Source organism: Xiphophorus couchianus, chromosome 18 (genome assembly GCF_001444195.1).
Source record: "Xiphophorus couchianus chromosome 18, X_couchianus-1.0, whole genome shotgun sequence".
Lineage (NCBI taxonomy): Eukaryota > Metazoa > Chordata > Actinopteri > Cyprinodontiformes > Poeciliidae > Xiphophorus > Xiphophorus couchianus.
The window spans coordinates 19,249,566-19,266,312 of NC_040245.1; the positions used below are offsets into that span (position 1 = coordinate 19,249,566).

The 16,747-nt window shown below is 38.2% G+C and overlaps 1 protein-coding gene across 1 annotated transcript in view; it reads right to left on the reverse strand.

Annotated features, from left to right (window-relative positions):
• The window catches only part of LOC114161948 (cGMP-inhibited 3',5'-cyclic phosphodiesterase A-like), a 63,868-nt gene that overhangs the window by 23,562 nt on the left and 23,559 nt on the right, over positions 1 to 16,747 (reverse strand). Inside the window, exon 2 of the mRNA XM_028045644.1 lies at positions 917 to 1,162. Within this exon, the coding sequence (XP_027901445.1) occupies positions 917 to 1,162 (246 nt within the window). The remainder of the gene's footprint in view (positions 1 to 916; positions 1,163 to 16,747) is intronic.

Genomic DNA, 16,747 nt, shown 5'->3' on the forward strand with positions numbered 1-16,747 from the left:
TCTCACTGTACTTATCTGATACAGTTTGTTATGATATAAACAAAGTCAACTGTGGCTGATGATTTATTACTTAACAACTAGTGGAAAGTCAACAAACAGTAGAAAAGTCTAGAAAAAAATAAATTAGCTGGAACAACAAATGATGTTCTCAAAGTTCAAATAAGAAAATGGACAGAAGCAGGCAAGGGGATGACAGATAAATAAACAAATGGATGAAAATGATGTGTGACAGTTAACTTACTGCTGTCTAGAGTAACAAAATAAAACCACCTGAAACGCAGCTTATTCAACAGATATGTGCAGTGAGGATTTATTTGAAGGTTTCTCACCATGGTTGCATTCATTCTTGTTTATCCTTTTCTTTATTACCACAACAGGATAATTCTCATCTGATTGCAAATCAGAACTGCATGCTGGCAATTCTGATTTCCAACCAGCTACAAAAATCTTTTTTATAGATATATAGTTTGGCAGGTCACCATAAAACAACATGGGGCACATACTGCTATAACAGATTGAAAATTAAGAGAGGAAAATCAGCTATTTATACTGAAAATAACAAAAAAATAGTTTTCAAATTATGATGGCCCCTAAGCCCTTTGCCACCCTCTGGGCAACTACTTCTACCAAGCTTTCACAATAACTAGCAATCAGTGTATCACTGTCTAGGAATTTTGGCCTTATATTCTCTGCAGAATTGCTTTAACTTTGATCATGAAGTGACTGCTTAAGTACATGCCAAAGAATATTAATTGGATATTGGTACTTTAACTTAGACTACTGACAATACACAAACAATGTTTTACACAAATCTCATATTGGTTCCAAAATCAAACAGTTTCAGTTTTTTTTGTTTGTTTGTTTCAGGAAAATCACTAATTTGCAACTCTGAAATCTTACATAGTCAAATATTAACCTTTGGAATGGCCAATCTCTCGGGTCTTTCCGGCCCATCCTCTGAGTCGGAACAGGCGTGGGGTTCTGTGGGGATGCGGGGCCGATGGAGCGGCTGGATGTTGATCTGGGTGCTGAGGAGGTTGCTGACAGCTTTCAGAGAGCTGCAGGTGTTCGGAGGCAGGGAGGGGTCGGCCAGCAGGTCTGAGATCATACCATGGGCTTCTCCCATCACCGCGATGTCCACCACCACGCTGGTGCCCAAGGACTAGAAGGAGGAGAGAAAAACAAGTTGTTTGATGCTTGTTTAGGTTATAAAAGGCAATGAGTTTATCTGCAAACTCTGAATCAGAGTGTCTGTGTGTGTTTGTCTTCAACCAGTCCAACAGGCACAGTTGTATCTTGCTTGTTGTGTCATTATATAGTAGCGGTGGGTTAGTGAAGAACAAATAAAGACAGCATCAACAGATCTCCAGTACCTCCATGAAAATAACTATATGTCCAAACCCTTCAACAGCGCCCCCAGCCTGCAATCGATGTTATAGACTCAGATTCTATCAAAGGTCAGCCATTTGTTGTCTTTGTGGACTATTCCCGCTTTAGTCTGTGCTAATCAGCTATTTTTTTTAGTTTTTACGTCCTCACATCATATAATATCTTATAATAATGAAGATAAGTTTCAGCAGAAATTCACTGGTCACAGTACATTGTTTCTGCACATGGTAATGGTAGGGGATTGTTCCTCCTCATGTAGTTGGTCAACAAAAAAAAAAACAATTATATATAAATATAATTATTTTAATTCTTTTCACTTGCAAATATGCTTATCTTTGATTCATTTGTGGAGAGGTGGGAGGACAGACATAAAAAGTGCTACAACAATTCTAAGTAATGTTTGCCAATAAAATTTTCACTTCGCATGAAAGGTAAATTTTCCCCGTTTTATTCTGATTCCACGTCTGCACTTTCACATCAACAGTAGCAAAATCCTGTGATGACATTTGAGCTTTTCAGAGACATCTCTCAGTTTCTTGCTCTTCTGTGGGCTTTTAGACTCTTTCTTGTACAGTAAGATGGTAATTCCTTTGAGACTGCTTTGTATCACTCATCAGACTCATAATCAGCTACATGACATTTACTGCCTCATAAAAAAAGATAAAATATTGTATTTTACCATATAATACAGTAAAATCTGGTAACCATAGTTGCTGGTATTTTACCATAAATTAGAGCTTAGAGATGAACTAATTTGTAACTGTGCAGAAGGCAGAGGAGCTCGACTTCTTTGTCTCATGCTAGGTTGTCACGACATAGTGAGAGTTTTAACAAATAAACATATATTTTTTAAATAAAAGTTATATACCCCAGCTTTAACTGTGTCCTGCATGTTTTAGGTGTGTCCCACAGTTGATTCAAACGGCTTAGCGTGTCATGAAGTTCCAAATATTAACCTTTGGCCAATCTCTCGGGTCTTTCCGGCCCATCCTCTGAGTCGGAACAGGCGTGGGGTTCTGTGGAGATGTGTTGAACCAGGGAAACATCTAAAACGGGACGTGAGGCATATTTTAGGCTTCATGTCTTGGCCAGTGGTGTCCAAAGACTCAAGGTGTGGTGTCCAACTCTTAAACTGTCAACTAATAAATTTGTATTTGCTTAAAGGAAAAGGACAAACTAGTGTTTTGCAGAACACACACAGTGTGATGTCGCCTCTGCTCCCCAAAGACTCATTGTAGCATCATGAGCATGAACTCCACTCCTCTGTCTCCCTCTGGTGTTAAAACAGAGTGTGGAAATCAAAGAGGACCTCAAAAGTGAATGTAGAAAATGCCAAAAAGTTGGGTACATCAGAAAATAGAAGTTATCAAGATAACAAAAGCTTTAAATCAGTGTTTCTCAATTCTGGTCCGCTGCCCTGGATATTTTACATGCATCTCTGTTCCTGAATACCTGCTTCAAATAACTGAATGACCTCCTTTAAATGCTAAAGAATCCTTTTAGTCACCCACTTATTCAAGTCAGGCATGTGGCAGAAAGGAAACACCGGAAACATTCAGAGCAGTGGTGCCTGAGGACCAGAAATGAGAAAGAAAGTGAGAAAGACTGCCTTAGATTCATGAGTGATGAATAAATCTGAGGTACATAGTCATAAGCATCAGCTGTTTTTTTCTGAAGGCAAATTTTATTTGTATAATAATGGTGTTGAGTAAGTGCTACACTATAGCTGTAATTACTAATTGTGTACAATCAATAATTAGCAATTGCTAACGTCTTGTCCATCAATCTCAAATGCAAGATGAGGATGTTTTCTAATCGGACTATGTGGATTGTGTTGCAGACATAAAAAGTTTTGTTCTTGATTAATGAAATGGGATATGAAATGTCCATTAAGATTCTCTTTAAATTGGAAAATGTTCAAGGTTTCCATCGTCCGAAACAGTGACTTATAGAACTGGTAGTTATATGTATAACTAGCTTAATAAGCACTTTCAATTATTACTCACTTATTACAATTTTTTTTGTATGATGCAATGCTTTCTACATTGATTCACATAAATTTTTTTTCTGCCAACCATTACATGCAAGGAAAATAAAGTAAAAATAGATCAGAATCAGCTGAAGTCAGCACTGGCAGTTCAGAGTCTCACTAAACTGGAGATTAGAAATCAATTACAAAACTTTGATCGGTACACCTCGATAGGAATTGCTTATATTTATTTTAAAAAAACAATAAAAACAAAAGCTTTAATTAATTAATAATGAAAATGTTCACTTATTTATCTAAGCTAAAAGAGGCATCGCGCCAAGCTTATGAAACTCAGAAATCAAAGCCTGTTTTTTCCTCTCCACTTCTGCTCTCTTCCTGTATCTCTCCGCCGCTCTACGCCGGGTTTTGAAGCGAATGCGCTCACATGATCAGTACATCCATAAGCCTCCGATCTCCCATCTGTCTGCCCCCCCCCGAGGCTACGAGGCTCAGCAACTGGCAACAGTATCTGCTCTTGTCACTTGCTTTGTATGAGCTCCAAACTTTTACACTGCCTTTGTAATGTCAGTTGTAATTTTTTTTTCCCTCTCAAAGTGCAAGTTGGGTACCTCCTCTCACATCCCCGTAAAGCATAAAAATTGTGTGAAGAGGATCAAAAGGGAGACACAAAAAGGATTAAAGAACCAGAACCGTCCAAAGTTTCTCCAGACAAGACGAGACATAATTCTCCAAGTTACCTTCCACATGCAGGCTGCACTAGCTTTTCAAAACTATAATCTGATGCTAGAACTATGTTGTTTCTTGGAAAAGACAGTGCATGTGTCACCTCAACCCGAACAAAATCCATTAGACCACTCCAGAGCTTTATGACATCCTGCTATTGTGACATTCACCTATTACCTGGCAGTAATGGACTCTGTGCAGCTAATGTCATAGAGGAAGTGGCATACTAGGATGAATTTATGTGTGTCTATAGACACCCGCCCACTCATGCTCAAAGATTTGGGTGTTGCCGCTGTTTTACAACACTTTTCTGGTTTTCGGATGTTACGCTACCCCATTTTTAACATCTAAATCAGCCTGTAGTAGGGGTGTGTCCCTTTTTGTCGGTGCTTTCAGAACAACATGCAGCTGACTGAGAGCTGCCGGGCGCTGCTCTTGTAGTCACAGTGGAGAGACAAGGCAAGGGAGAAGATTATTGATTCCTCCCAGCATAAAGACCCACAGGATACAGCAGGGGGAGTGATGGTCAATGAGTGAATCAACAGTGGGAGCTGTGTGTGTTTGTGTGTTGGCGTGCACGCACAGGCATGAATGTACCAGGGGTGCCTCTTGGGATCAGTCTGTCAGGCTTTCAGGGTAATACAGTGCATGCTGCACACAGAAAGATGGGTCATAATCCCACAACAGAGGCGGTGCACTGTAACAGAAGACAATATCAACCCCTGGCCTCTGATGTTCATAGATAAAGGAAATAAGATTTGTGTATATCAGGCTACTAAGAATAGAACAGCTGATTTGGATCTTTTGCCAAGCTACAGCAACAACATCAAGAGGTACAACAGAGATGATTTACAGTAGAGTCAGTGTTTTCTTGTCATAATAGTACAGACTGAGAATCTCAAAAGGTAATGAAAAAAGAAGCATCTATTTTGAATAAAAATCTACAATCTACCATCTGTTTTAGATTATATTTAATTTTAAAAAAATGGAACGTTAAAGGTTATTATCAATCTTCTCAATAATCACTGAAAAAATCTGTCAAATCCTTTGCTCAGACCCCTCTTACAATTGCCTCTTTTTACACATTTCCACTGGTATTTTGATAGATTATTTTTGAAGATGAGCTCCAAGTATTTAAGTTTGGAAAATCTTCTTGCAGTCATCCTCATATTTAGGTCTATCCACGGATTCTCTATCTGATTCGAGAAAGGTCTCTGACTGGGCCACTCCAAAAGGTTAAAATGACTTCTAGTTAAAAGAAATATGTCAGTAAAATTCAAATATTACTTTAAACCTAAACATCCCATTGTTCTCTTGACAACAGCCCATAAAGTTTCTGAGGTTCAAGTCAGGGAAGATGGCTGGCCAATGAAGGACAGGAACGCCACAGTCATTGAAGCAGCTTTTAGTACCAATGGCTGTGTGAGCAGGTAGCAAGTCCTGCTGAAAAATACAATCAGCTTCTCCATACAGTTTATCAACAGAGGGACGCATGAAATACGCTAAGATTTTCTGGTAGTTGGGTGCATTGATTGTCGACAGTGGACCAACACCAGCAGATGACATGGCACCCCAAACCATCACTGACTGTGGAAACTTCACACCGGACTGAAAAGCCATGTGGATTCTGTGCCTCCCTACTCTTCCTCCATACCCTGGGACCTTGATTTCCAAATGAAGTGAAGAATTTACTTTATTCTGAGACCAGGACTCTGGACCACTGCACAACAGTCCAGTTCCTTTTCTCCTTAGCTCATGTTAAGATGCCTCTGACATGGCCAAGGACTAGTTTTGACCACAATGAAAGTGTTTGATTTTGAACCAGATGTGCACAACTTCAGTCCAGATCTAATAGAAACAGGAAAAAATCCCCTTAGTTTAATACCAAGTGTAAGCAGATGCTAACTTTAGTATTGCTAACAGAAAACAGTTAGTTAGCCATTGCTGCCACTTACAAACTCTGTCTCGTCTGACATTCTATCACTGATTAAAATTGTTTTTTTTTTTTTCTTTTTAGCAGATTACAAGTCGAGAACGAATTCACATCCTACTTCAAAATAAAACATCAAATACTTAGTTCTTGGTATCACTTTGACAAAAATGTGTTGCTTTAGTTTAGCCCAAGATATTAGCCATCTAAAATGTTTCTTAGACTGACAAAATGCCTTGTATTGGGTGTTTCTGTATTATCCGCCGCCACTGAACTGAACTATTAACTGCAGTGAATCCTGGCTGAGACTCTTAAAAAAATCACAACTTTTGTTCAGGATTAGTATAGTACAATACCCAACAATCTTTAAAAGCCATTCAATGGTGGAGATAAAACAATCGCCTCTCACTGTGATATGAAGCCCTATTTATTGAGTGTAATAATAACCACAATATTGATAATCAACTTTAGTTAACTATACAAAAACCACATTTAGATGTTCTCTTTTTTCAAGAGTGACCTGGCAAGATAACCGCACTGCTTACAAGTGTCAGCATTTACATTAATGCAATGACATCTATTTATTTAGTTTTAAAAGTATGAAAGCACAAAATAATAAACTCAGAAAATAAAAACATAACTATCAAAAGCAATTGCAATTGCAAATTCAAGTGTATTGGTCCTGAGCTTCTTCTCACACCACTAATGTATGTCTTCAGCTGAAAATTGGGGGTGACATAAATATAAATTTTACGATCTGTACCTGCCCACTAGGCTGGGCCAGGACTTTCTTCAGATGTTTCTGTGCACCTGACTATGTGCAGAGAGTGCAATGCTACTTTTAGACAAATACGTTATGAGTATGCTATGACTGTATTTTTGAATACTTTATCGCTTTTTCAGCCAAAAACTGCATTCTTTCCTTCTAAGGCAAACCAATGTATTACTGCGATGCTAAGATGCTAACGAGTTATCTGTGTGCCTGTTAACTTTTAATGTGGTGCTGCCTTTGGAGTGGTACACTTTTCTAATTCAATGCACATTGTAAGTAAATCTATTCTTGGAACGAGTGCTAAGATCTCCACTAGAAGAATGTCTCAATATGTTGTTACTATATATTTATAGTATATAAATATAGAGAGAATTTAGAGAGTAACAAAAAGTTTAAAACTGAAACTTTAACAAGTAAGGCTGGAAGAGAGTCCAGGTTCATCTTGAGTTCAAACAGACTAAGACGGTCAGAAATGTGGAAAAAAACAACAAAACGTATTGGTAGAGAACTGCAGCAAATGGTAGTATGCTGGTGAGTTTAAAGATTGATATATTTAAGATGTTTTTTAGCATTTCACTAAGGGTGCAAATTGCAGAAACATTGCATATGCTTGGTGTTTGACAATTTTAAGTGAACTTGTACCAGAATATAAAATAAAAACATGCAAATAGATGCAAAGAACTTCTTTAGAGAAATTTCCCTATTTCAAGGTGAAACTCGCAGTTCAATTTTAGGGAAAATGTAACTATTAAGGCAATATTTCAGATAAAATTAATCCAGATTCCAAATTAGGAAATAATAGGAGGAAGAAACGTAACCGTTCTCCGTTATAAAACAGTTCTAAATAATAATGACAAAGACAATCTCTTATTTCTTTCTACAACTTTTTTTTTTCTTGCATTTTCTACTTCCTCCATCCCAGATTTCCCTCTCGACCCCAGCTCTCTCCAGAGAGGCAGTTAGGAAGTATGTAGGCAGATCAGGCAGAAAGGCAGAAGGGGGGAAGCAGAGAAAGAGAGATAAAGAGAAAAGTAGTGACAGCCATGGCCAGTCAAGTGAAAATGAAGAGCAACTCACTCCAGCTCACCAGCTGAGCTCCTCCACAGTCGAATATTGCAGTCTAGTAGCTGTAAATGTAAAATTGCAGTGGATAGCATTGTTCATTTGTAGAAAGCTTTGGAACTGGAGCAACTCAGGTCCTTGAGACACCTCCTCAATAAATACATCTATTGATTTATTATTAAGAATCCCACAGTATATAGAGACACGGCTCTGTTGAGATTCTTCTGTGTGACAGACTGAAATAATTTATATCCTACATTATGAAATAATTTTTATATTACATTATAAATAAATCTAACTCACAATGAGTAAATCTGTTGTCACGTCAATACACATTATTTATTTAAGTCTGAGTAAAGATTAAGACGATATGCTAACCAATGTGTTGGAAAGAGATAGCATGCGTATTTTGAGACACAGTTCACGCACACACACCCTCATTAGACAAACTTCTTAACAAATAGAAGACCACACACCCAAGAACAATAGTGACACTGATTCCCTCAGCACTGTCATCACTAGTCACAGGCGTAATTGACCTAAAAACTACAAGCTTAATTTAGACTCAGCTTCAAGTCGTCCCATTTAAACCATATCATCCTCACTAATTAAATGGCTTTCTACACACACTTCTTATACACACACACACACACACACACACACACACACACACACTAAGTGAAACTGATCCCGAAAACAGCTAACAGTGAGGTTGAAAAACCCCCATACTGAACCTGTTTGAAGAGGTGGGCATTGTCCTGATGTCGCCCCAACATACTGGCTGAGTGCCTCCGCTGCATCATTTGTGTTTGAGCTGCCCAGTGGTGAAGCTGAAACCGATTCCTTTAGATTTATACAGGACTAGGCTGCTGGCTGACTCATTAGGCAATGCATAAAAAAAACTCAAACCAAAGCTGCAAGCATTTAGCCAAGCACTTCCTTGCCTTCTCCAGCTCTCCTCTGACTTTCTCCTCTTTTCTCCGCTCTGACGCTTCACGAACCTCCCTCCATCCTCTCACCCGCCCCTACCGCGCCCATCTGCCAATTGCAAGGGATCAACAACGAGGAGACCTGCAGCACTTGGAAGTCTCTTGCTCTGAAAACTACCTGGTTGCCAGGATACAACGGGATAAGGACAAAGATCAAAATGTTCATGGACCATAAAATAGTTGTTTGGGGCTCAGTTGACCACTGTTACACTACGCCTGCTACTTGTCGAGTGTTTCCTGCATCGCCGGCTGATGCATGACAACCAAGCAGAGACCGAGATGTGCTATTGGAAAAGTCCTTTCTGCATCAGGAAATTGAAAAAGTCATTGATTCACAAACAGTCCATCTGAATTTTTTATTCCATTTATTAAAGCTTCAGCTGCGTGATAAGCATTGGAAAAACTTGGTTTATATTAACAAGTTTGATTAATTTTGTTGTTTTTGTTCTGTAATCTGAAAGCTTGATTTAAAATGCCAAATGATTAATCTTAAAAAATAACATCTAGCCCAGGGATCTGCAACCTGTGACTCTGGAGCCACAACTGGTTCTTTGGTCCTTCCATGACGACTCTTAAAAACTTAAACCAAAAGTTTAAAAATCAACTTTTAAAAATAACAAATCATAATAGCTATTTTTTGTTTGTTTGTTTTTGTTTTTTATGGAATAATAATTAATTTCCACAACCGAATGACACTAAAGTACCAGTCATTTTTATTTAGATTTTGTTTTAAGCTTTACTAGGCTGGAAACTATCATCATCCCATATAAGAAAATGTAGCCAACATCTTTTTGAAAAGATACTCATTCATACTCCTGACCAGTATGAATGTCATTTTCATCAGGAGGAATTTGATTATTTATCTTGATAAAATGTAATTATACTTAAGGGCCTAAGTGGATTTTATGTTACAGTTTCAAGTCATGGTGTTCCTGATTTTCCCTTTTTGCTCCACTGAGTTGGGATGGGCTCGTAGTTTTCCAACATTAATGTTTGGCGCATGATCTGCTGAAGGATGTGGATACATTGAAAACCAGATCTTTGTCTTCCTCCAGATTCTGAACAACACTGAGTGTAAAATCAGTTTCGTCATTTTCGCTGTCCCTCGTTCACTACACTCCTCCTCCATCAACCCATCTATTTATAAAACAAGAGCAGCCACTACTGACGAAAACACAGAAAAGGACACATCACCCATAGTGCTTGAAGGCTGATCTACATACATTTCTGCTAACTCCTTACCCACTAAAACCCTGATCTGTAAGCTTTCTTTACAAATATTATTGTTTTCAAAGGAAAAAGTGCAATTTAATTTGATACGCTCAATTTAACTTTGAGAACAGACAATTTAACTTTGTCTGTGTTAGACAAATACTTTGAGCTGCAGAAATATTTCTCAAAAAATACAAGAGAGGTAATTTAAACATATAGACAGAGACAGCTGCCGTTTCCTCAAGACTGAATGCATAAATCAAATTGACACCTACGTACAGATCGTCATGCAATGTGACAGTAGTACTGTAAAGTGCACACTCCTGACCTACATTTCTTGTTGCTAACAGCTACTGTAGAGACAAACATTTTCCGCAAATCAAACAAAATGAGATAAAAAGCAAAATCAATTGTTTTTAATCCATATTAGAAGATACAAATACGAAGGATAATAAAATCCAGATCAGAAGGAAAAGTTCAGATTCAAGTGGTTTTCTGGGTGATTATGCTGACAAATCCTTTTTGATTCTCAGGTTATTCCACAGTTGTGAAGCCCTTATGTCTCCTGCCCTGAGGTCTAGTTGCAACAGATGTTGTGCAGATCTGAGAGCACAAACTGGAGGGTGACGAGTGAGGTTGATAACAACCGATGGAGCAAAGAAAACTCAGCGAATCGCATATCTGCAATCAAATTGTCAAATGGGAGCTGAACAAGCAAGGAAACAGAGCTGTCTATATTCGGTTCGGTATTTTATGGTTTGCTGTAGTGTAGGGGTGTCCAAAGTCGGTCCTCGAGGGCCGGCGTCCTGCATGTTTTTGTTCTCTCCCTGGTTGTAGTAACAACTTTCTCAGCTTGTCGATGTTCTCCTAAGGTCTCTAATGAGCCATCATTTGATCCAGGTGCGTTAAACGGGCGGGAGCTTTTCCACCACCAGTTGATTGGACTCTCACTAGGCAGTCAGGGTTAAATGCCTAATGTGGCGCCATACTAGTGCGGTGACAACGTGACGCACCAGTAAGTCTTGGGCTTGTCGCAAGCGATGAAGTTTTGCTATCCCCAAATCAGCGGACTGTTGTGTGACGCATTTAGTTCCACACAAACTGTACCATTGTCCTGTAGACCTACAATGCAGGTCGGTTGCATGTACCGCTTTTACAATGGAAACAGTCAAAATAGCATACCGGAACATGCCGACCCGTACCGTACCTCTCAGTGGAAACGAGACATAAGTTGGGCTGGTTTGCCTGAGAAGAGCTTAAATTGAGGATTAATTGGTGATATAGTTTTGTTCTAAATCAGAAGAGAATTACTTCAGAGTGGAAATTTGTTTCCCAAGTTTCCGAAACGTAGCTCAGTGTTTTATTCACTGATCTATCCATGCTCCTACATTCTACAGGAAATTTCACAGTCTCATTTGTCCCTGGAAAAATGCTGCAGATAAAAACTTGAGGAAGTTACTCAAATTTCTTACGATTTCATATCTGTAAATTGGATAAGAATGTGGTTGCCTGAGTGTTTGCCTGGTTATTTAACGGCAGTAAGCTAAGAGCTCACATTTATCTGGTTCAGTTTCTAAAATAACACCTACTAACAAGATTTCAGCTGCAGTTTGTTACATAGTGAGCTTCAGTGACTGGGGGATGGCTACTTAGGTTATTGCCTGATTATTTCAGGGATCTTACAGTTCACCCTTGTACATACCATGTTAGTGTACTGAGAAAGGGTTTGAAACCACACCTAAAAGCGGAAAATAGTCTCCACAATTAGTTCCTCAAGTTTTCCAAAGGTTTTTAAAATTAATCATCAAGGCAGAAAAGTTTAAACAAGAGACCCTCCACCACTGAGCTGGTGGTTGCAGAGGAATCAGTTATGTAGTAATTAGGGAGATATTGACAAGCAGAATGTGTGAGCAGTTTTATTTTGAAGAACCAGGAAGTGACTGTCCAGTCCAGCGGTATGTCATTGCTTTTGTGTTAGTCAAAGTTGGTAGTCTACGTTAAAACAAAGGGAACGGCCCGGCAGTGGCATCGTCATCCAGTGAAGATGACTTTGCATCTTGAATGGCAGATGAGATAATCTTTCTAATTCAGTGGATCTGTGTTTAATGTTAACGCCCAAGGACTGGAGCAAGGTTGTTTGGAAGAACAAAAAACAGGCGCGCTGAATCACAGATGGCTCCATCATAATTTATACTCAATCTCTGATGCTTTTCAGCTATTTTCTGTTTGAAATACATAATATTAAACTAACAATGCAGTTTCAGTTCACCATTTCTGCCTCCTTTTACCCTAGGCTTTCATCTCCCCCACGGTCTGTTAAATCCTTTTCTGGGTGATGTGTTGCAGAGTTTAGAATAGGCTTGAAAAATCTGTAAATTCACCTCTTGAGTCCCATAACCTTTCACAGTTTCAGTGTTTGCAATTATACCAATACTAGTTTTATTTGGCCAGTTTTCGCAAAAAAGATCATCTTCAAAATCAAGAATAGATGCACAGAGTTTTTTTTTTTTCTGTTGCAGTGACAACCAGAATTCACAGAACGCTCTGCAGGGGGAGCTGTGTCAGTTGTCATCCAGATACTGTTTAGATGTGTTCATAGTGAGGTCTCGGTTTATCTGTCATCTGTATTTCTCATCATAGCATTAGATTTTATGAACTTGTACGGTAATGTATTTATTAAATGTAAGGCTCACACATTTTCAAACAAAAATGTAAATTACATATTATGATAAACAAGCTTAAAACCTTTTGTCAAAAACCTTTGACCAGTTCCGATCATGTTCATGTATAAAGCATTTTGTAACTTTGTTAAGAAACATATTTGTATAACTGTAGTTTATAATAAACAGACAAAAGAAGGTAATTTATTGCAATTGATCAAAGCTGGGAGTACAAACAGTGAAGGAGATGTTAACCCAGTTTTATCAACATCCACCCTTCTTATGTACGTAGTGCTTTTAAACAAATCTGTTGTTCAGCAAAGTGTACAATTGGCCAAAGCATAAAATAATGCTTTAAATAATGTATAGGGAAAGAATAAAACAGCAGTAAAATAACATAAAAAGAATAAATAGTAATACCTGCTTTTCCAGATTTTTTACAAAAGAGAATCTGAAGAGTTTGTGAGCACTTCTATTGAGAACCTAAAGTCAATACTTTGTAGAAGTAACTTTCATTGCAGGTGTAGCTTAAAGTCTTCTAGCTTCAAGCTTTAAATATCCAGGGACATTTTTTTCCTCATTCCTTGCAAAATACCTCAGTATGTAGCAAGGATTTGATGAGGATGCTCTGCACAGATGAAGAGACTTAATCATTTTAAACTTTAAAAATAACAAATTAACAAAGATATGAATTATTTAAAAAAAATAATTAAGGACAAACATTGCCCAGAATGTAGTGCATTATATTTGTCCTTCACAGTTTTCATGTTCATTTGCCATTTGAAAACAATCAGGCAGCTTTTGAAAAACCTCAAAAGACATCCAAAATATTTACTGTTTTGTCCAACCCAGGCTGAAGCGGATTATACCGAAGAACTATAAAACTAGATAATACTAACGTCAGTGATTAAAATGCATTCCAACCTTTTAAAATGTTTTGTAAAATTTACTTAGAGCTATAATTCTGTAATTATCCTGAGCCCTTTCAGCCATTGTGTGCTTTCTGTGACACGCTGCTGTGTGACAAATAGAGACTGCTAGACATTTACAAATGAATGTTTACGTGTCTACTAATGTGCTCCCTTCCACACAAACTCCCACAGCGGCACTGACACATAGGGGTGCACTGAGACACATGCTCTGTGTCACGACTCAAGAGTATGGAGTCCGAAAAAAAAAAAACAGCAAGCCGGACCCAAAATCCCTCCTGCTCAGCAACTGTTCTTGTAGATAAAAGATTAAGTACAGACTAATTATATTTACGTAAATGTAGAACATAAAAACAAAAATATTATTAGACATGATCACACAAACTTGGCTTAAAAATGTGATGCAATGGAAACAATAAAAAAATTAAAAAGCTATTAAATCTCTTCTGTCCTTATGTACAGTTGTGTGAAAAAGCAATGTTTTTGCATTTTCTGTTTTATTTCATCAAGCAAATTTTAAAATCACACAAAAACAAAAAATAAGTTATCAATATCAATTTACCCTCTTCTGAAAATACAATTGCCTCCTTTGTTGCATAGTGAAGTAACTGTGATTTACCACATTTATTTCATTTAGTTTTATTAAATCTGTTTACTGCCAGACCTTTAAAATCATTAAATCTCCAACCAGTCTGAAATTTAAGAACAGGTGAAAAACTATTTGTCTTGAAAGGGTGACAAAGCACTTTTTAAGGTTTTCAGACTTAAGCAAAACATTAAAAGGTATTATCCACAAATGGAGAAAATATGGAATAGTGTTGAAACTTCCTAGGAAATTACCGAGATTACTTCAAGAGTGCATATATAATCCATCCAGGAGGACACACACAAAAATAAACGTTTAAGAATATTGTTCTGGACTTCTTGTTTAATTCTCTGATTGATATACTGAAGTCATGTCTATCAAACTAATGCAAATAAATATTCCAGATCTCCACTAACAGTGGTCTCAGTGAAAACCACCGATTTTAGCAGACCAACTGCTGTTTTAGTATGTTTTTAAATGTTTTTAGCACCAACCTAATGTGGTAGAGGGATCACAATTCAGCCACAGGGACTGGGAACCTCAAAATCACAAAGTATTTACGAAGCAGCGTTAGCTTGGTTTAAGTTTTGCTACACAACAAGACAATTATACCAAACTAGGACATTTTTTTTTTTGTACCCCTCCAGGGGGTCTTTTGTGGGCTCTATTGTCCCTTATATGACAGTAGGCTGAAAGGAAATGGGGGAGGACAGGGGGGAGGACATGCAGCAAATATCGTCGGGTCCGGGAGTCGAACCCGCGACGGCCGTGTCGAGGACTGAAGGCCTCCAAATATGGGTCGCGCTAACCACTACGCCACCACGGCACGCCCAAACTAGGACATTTTTATCAAGAAGTCTAAATGAATTTCCCCGAGTTTTTCAATTGCTCATTCAAAGTGCAAACTTCAAACTGATTGTAGTACTTCTATAGGAAAGTCAGAAAGCTGTAACATACTGTATGTCCTCAAATGTTGGAGAATATAAAGCTCCAGACAAATGCTTCCATGGTAACAATAGGTTAAAAGGAGTCACACAAAATAGTATTGTTGCTTATAGTGGTTGAAGTACTTGAATCGTAAATATATTGAATTTGTTAAAAAATTTTAATTTATTTACTTTGCTTGAAAATTTGTGAAAAGTCTTTTAAAAAGTGGCCAACCCCTTAACAGCTTTACTGTTAAGGGGTTGGCCACAGGTAGATCAATGGTAATGTCCCATTGACAATTATCCTTCTTGCATTCAGAATTGCAACCTTTTAAAAATTTATTATGTTTAAAGTGAGTAAATATTCTAAGACATCCATCCATCCATCCATTTTCTGTTCACCCTTTGTCCCTAATGGGGTCGGGAGGGTTGCTGGTGCCCATCTCCAGCTACGTTCCAGGCGGGAGGCGGGGTACGCCCTGGACAGGTCGCCAGTCTGTCGCAGGGCATATTCTAGTTCATTCAAGTTCATTCTAAGACAATCAAATCTATTTTATTAATTAAATTATATGTTTATCATAAATCTTTTGAGTAGTTTCTTGTCGTTGCAACTAAATGTTTTAATAGTTCAAGACTTATTAATACAATCTGTTCTTGTGTGAGTGTGTGTGTGCAACATCCTCAATTCATTACATCATACACTATTCAAGAAAAACAGAAGGTATCTGCTGAACAGGCTGGTTCCATTTTCAAGAGAGTTGCCATTTACTCACTCAGTACCTAGCTTTGCCAGAAGAATTTGGAAAGATTTCTGTGCCTGCATGGCTTGCAGGGGTGTGTTTACGACACTGTGAGTAAAAGTAAGGGCGTGAGCGAGAGAGAGACCGATGGGACTCCTCGATCTGGATAATGATGACTCACCCACCCACACGTGCACACGTGAATTCAGACATCCAGTCATTACCGTCATCAGTCAAAACCTTGTTAGTGCCGCTTACTGATGCTAATTGTTCCCAGTCAGCACATCGGGGGCTTTGTCAATGCGCTGTGAAACCAGACCACACCACCAATTGCTTATTGATCTCATTATAGGCTCACGTCACTCCATCAGTCAAGTGCATGTTTATCTGCGCATTCAATGGACTGAATAAAACATCTGTTCTGTAATGAAGCCAAATGCTACACTCTTAAAAAGGTGAAAGAAAATGAATGGGGAATAAAATCTCTGCATTTAAACAAGACTATGAAGGTAAAACGACATACACATATAATTTTTTTTAAATATAGACTCAGCCTCCGCATATACGGTATGTAACAGCTATTGTTACGTATTTATGGCAATGCAATGGAGCCAATATGAGGCAGTACAAGATAAAGTACAAAGCATGTTTACCTAGTCTGATGCATTTTTGTTTACAGCATTTTGTGGAATCTCTCACAACAGGACGCTTTTACTGACAACAAAATTTATCTGTTTTTTTAAACATCCAACCAGCCAGCAGTCAGTGAGCGAGACGCGGATACAACCTGGACAGGTCGCCAGTCCATCACAGAGCAACAGAGGTACACAGAACAAACA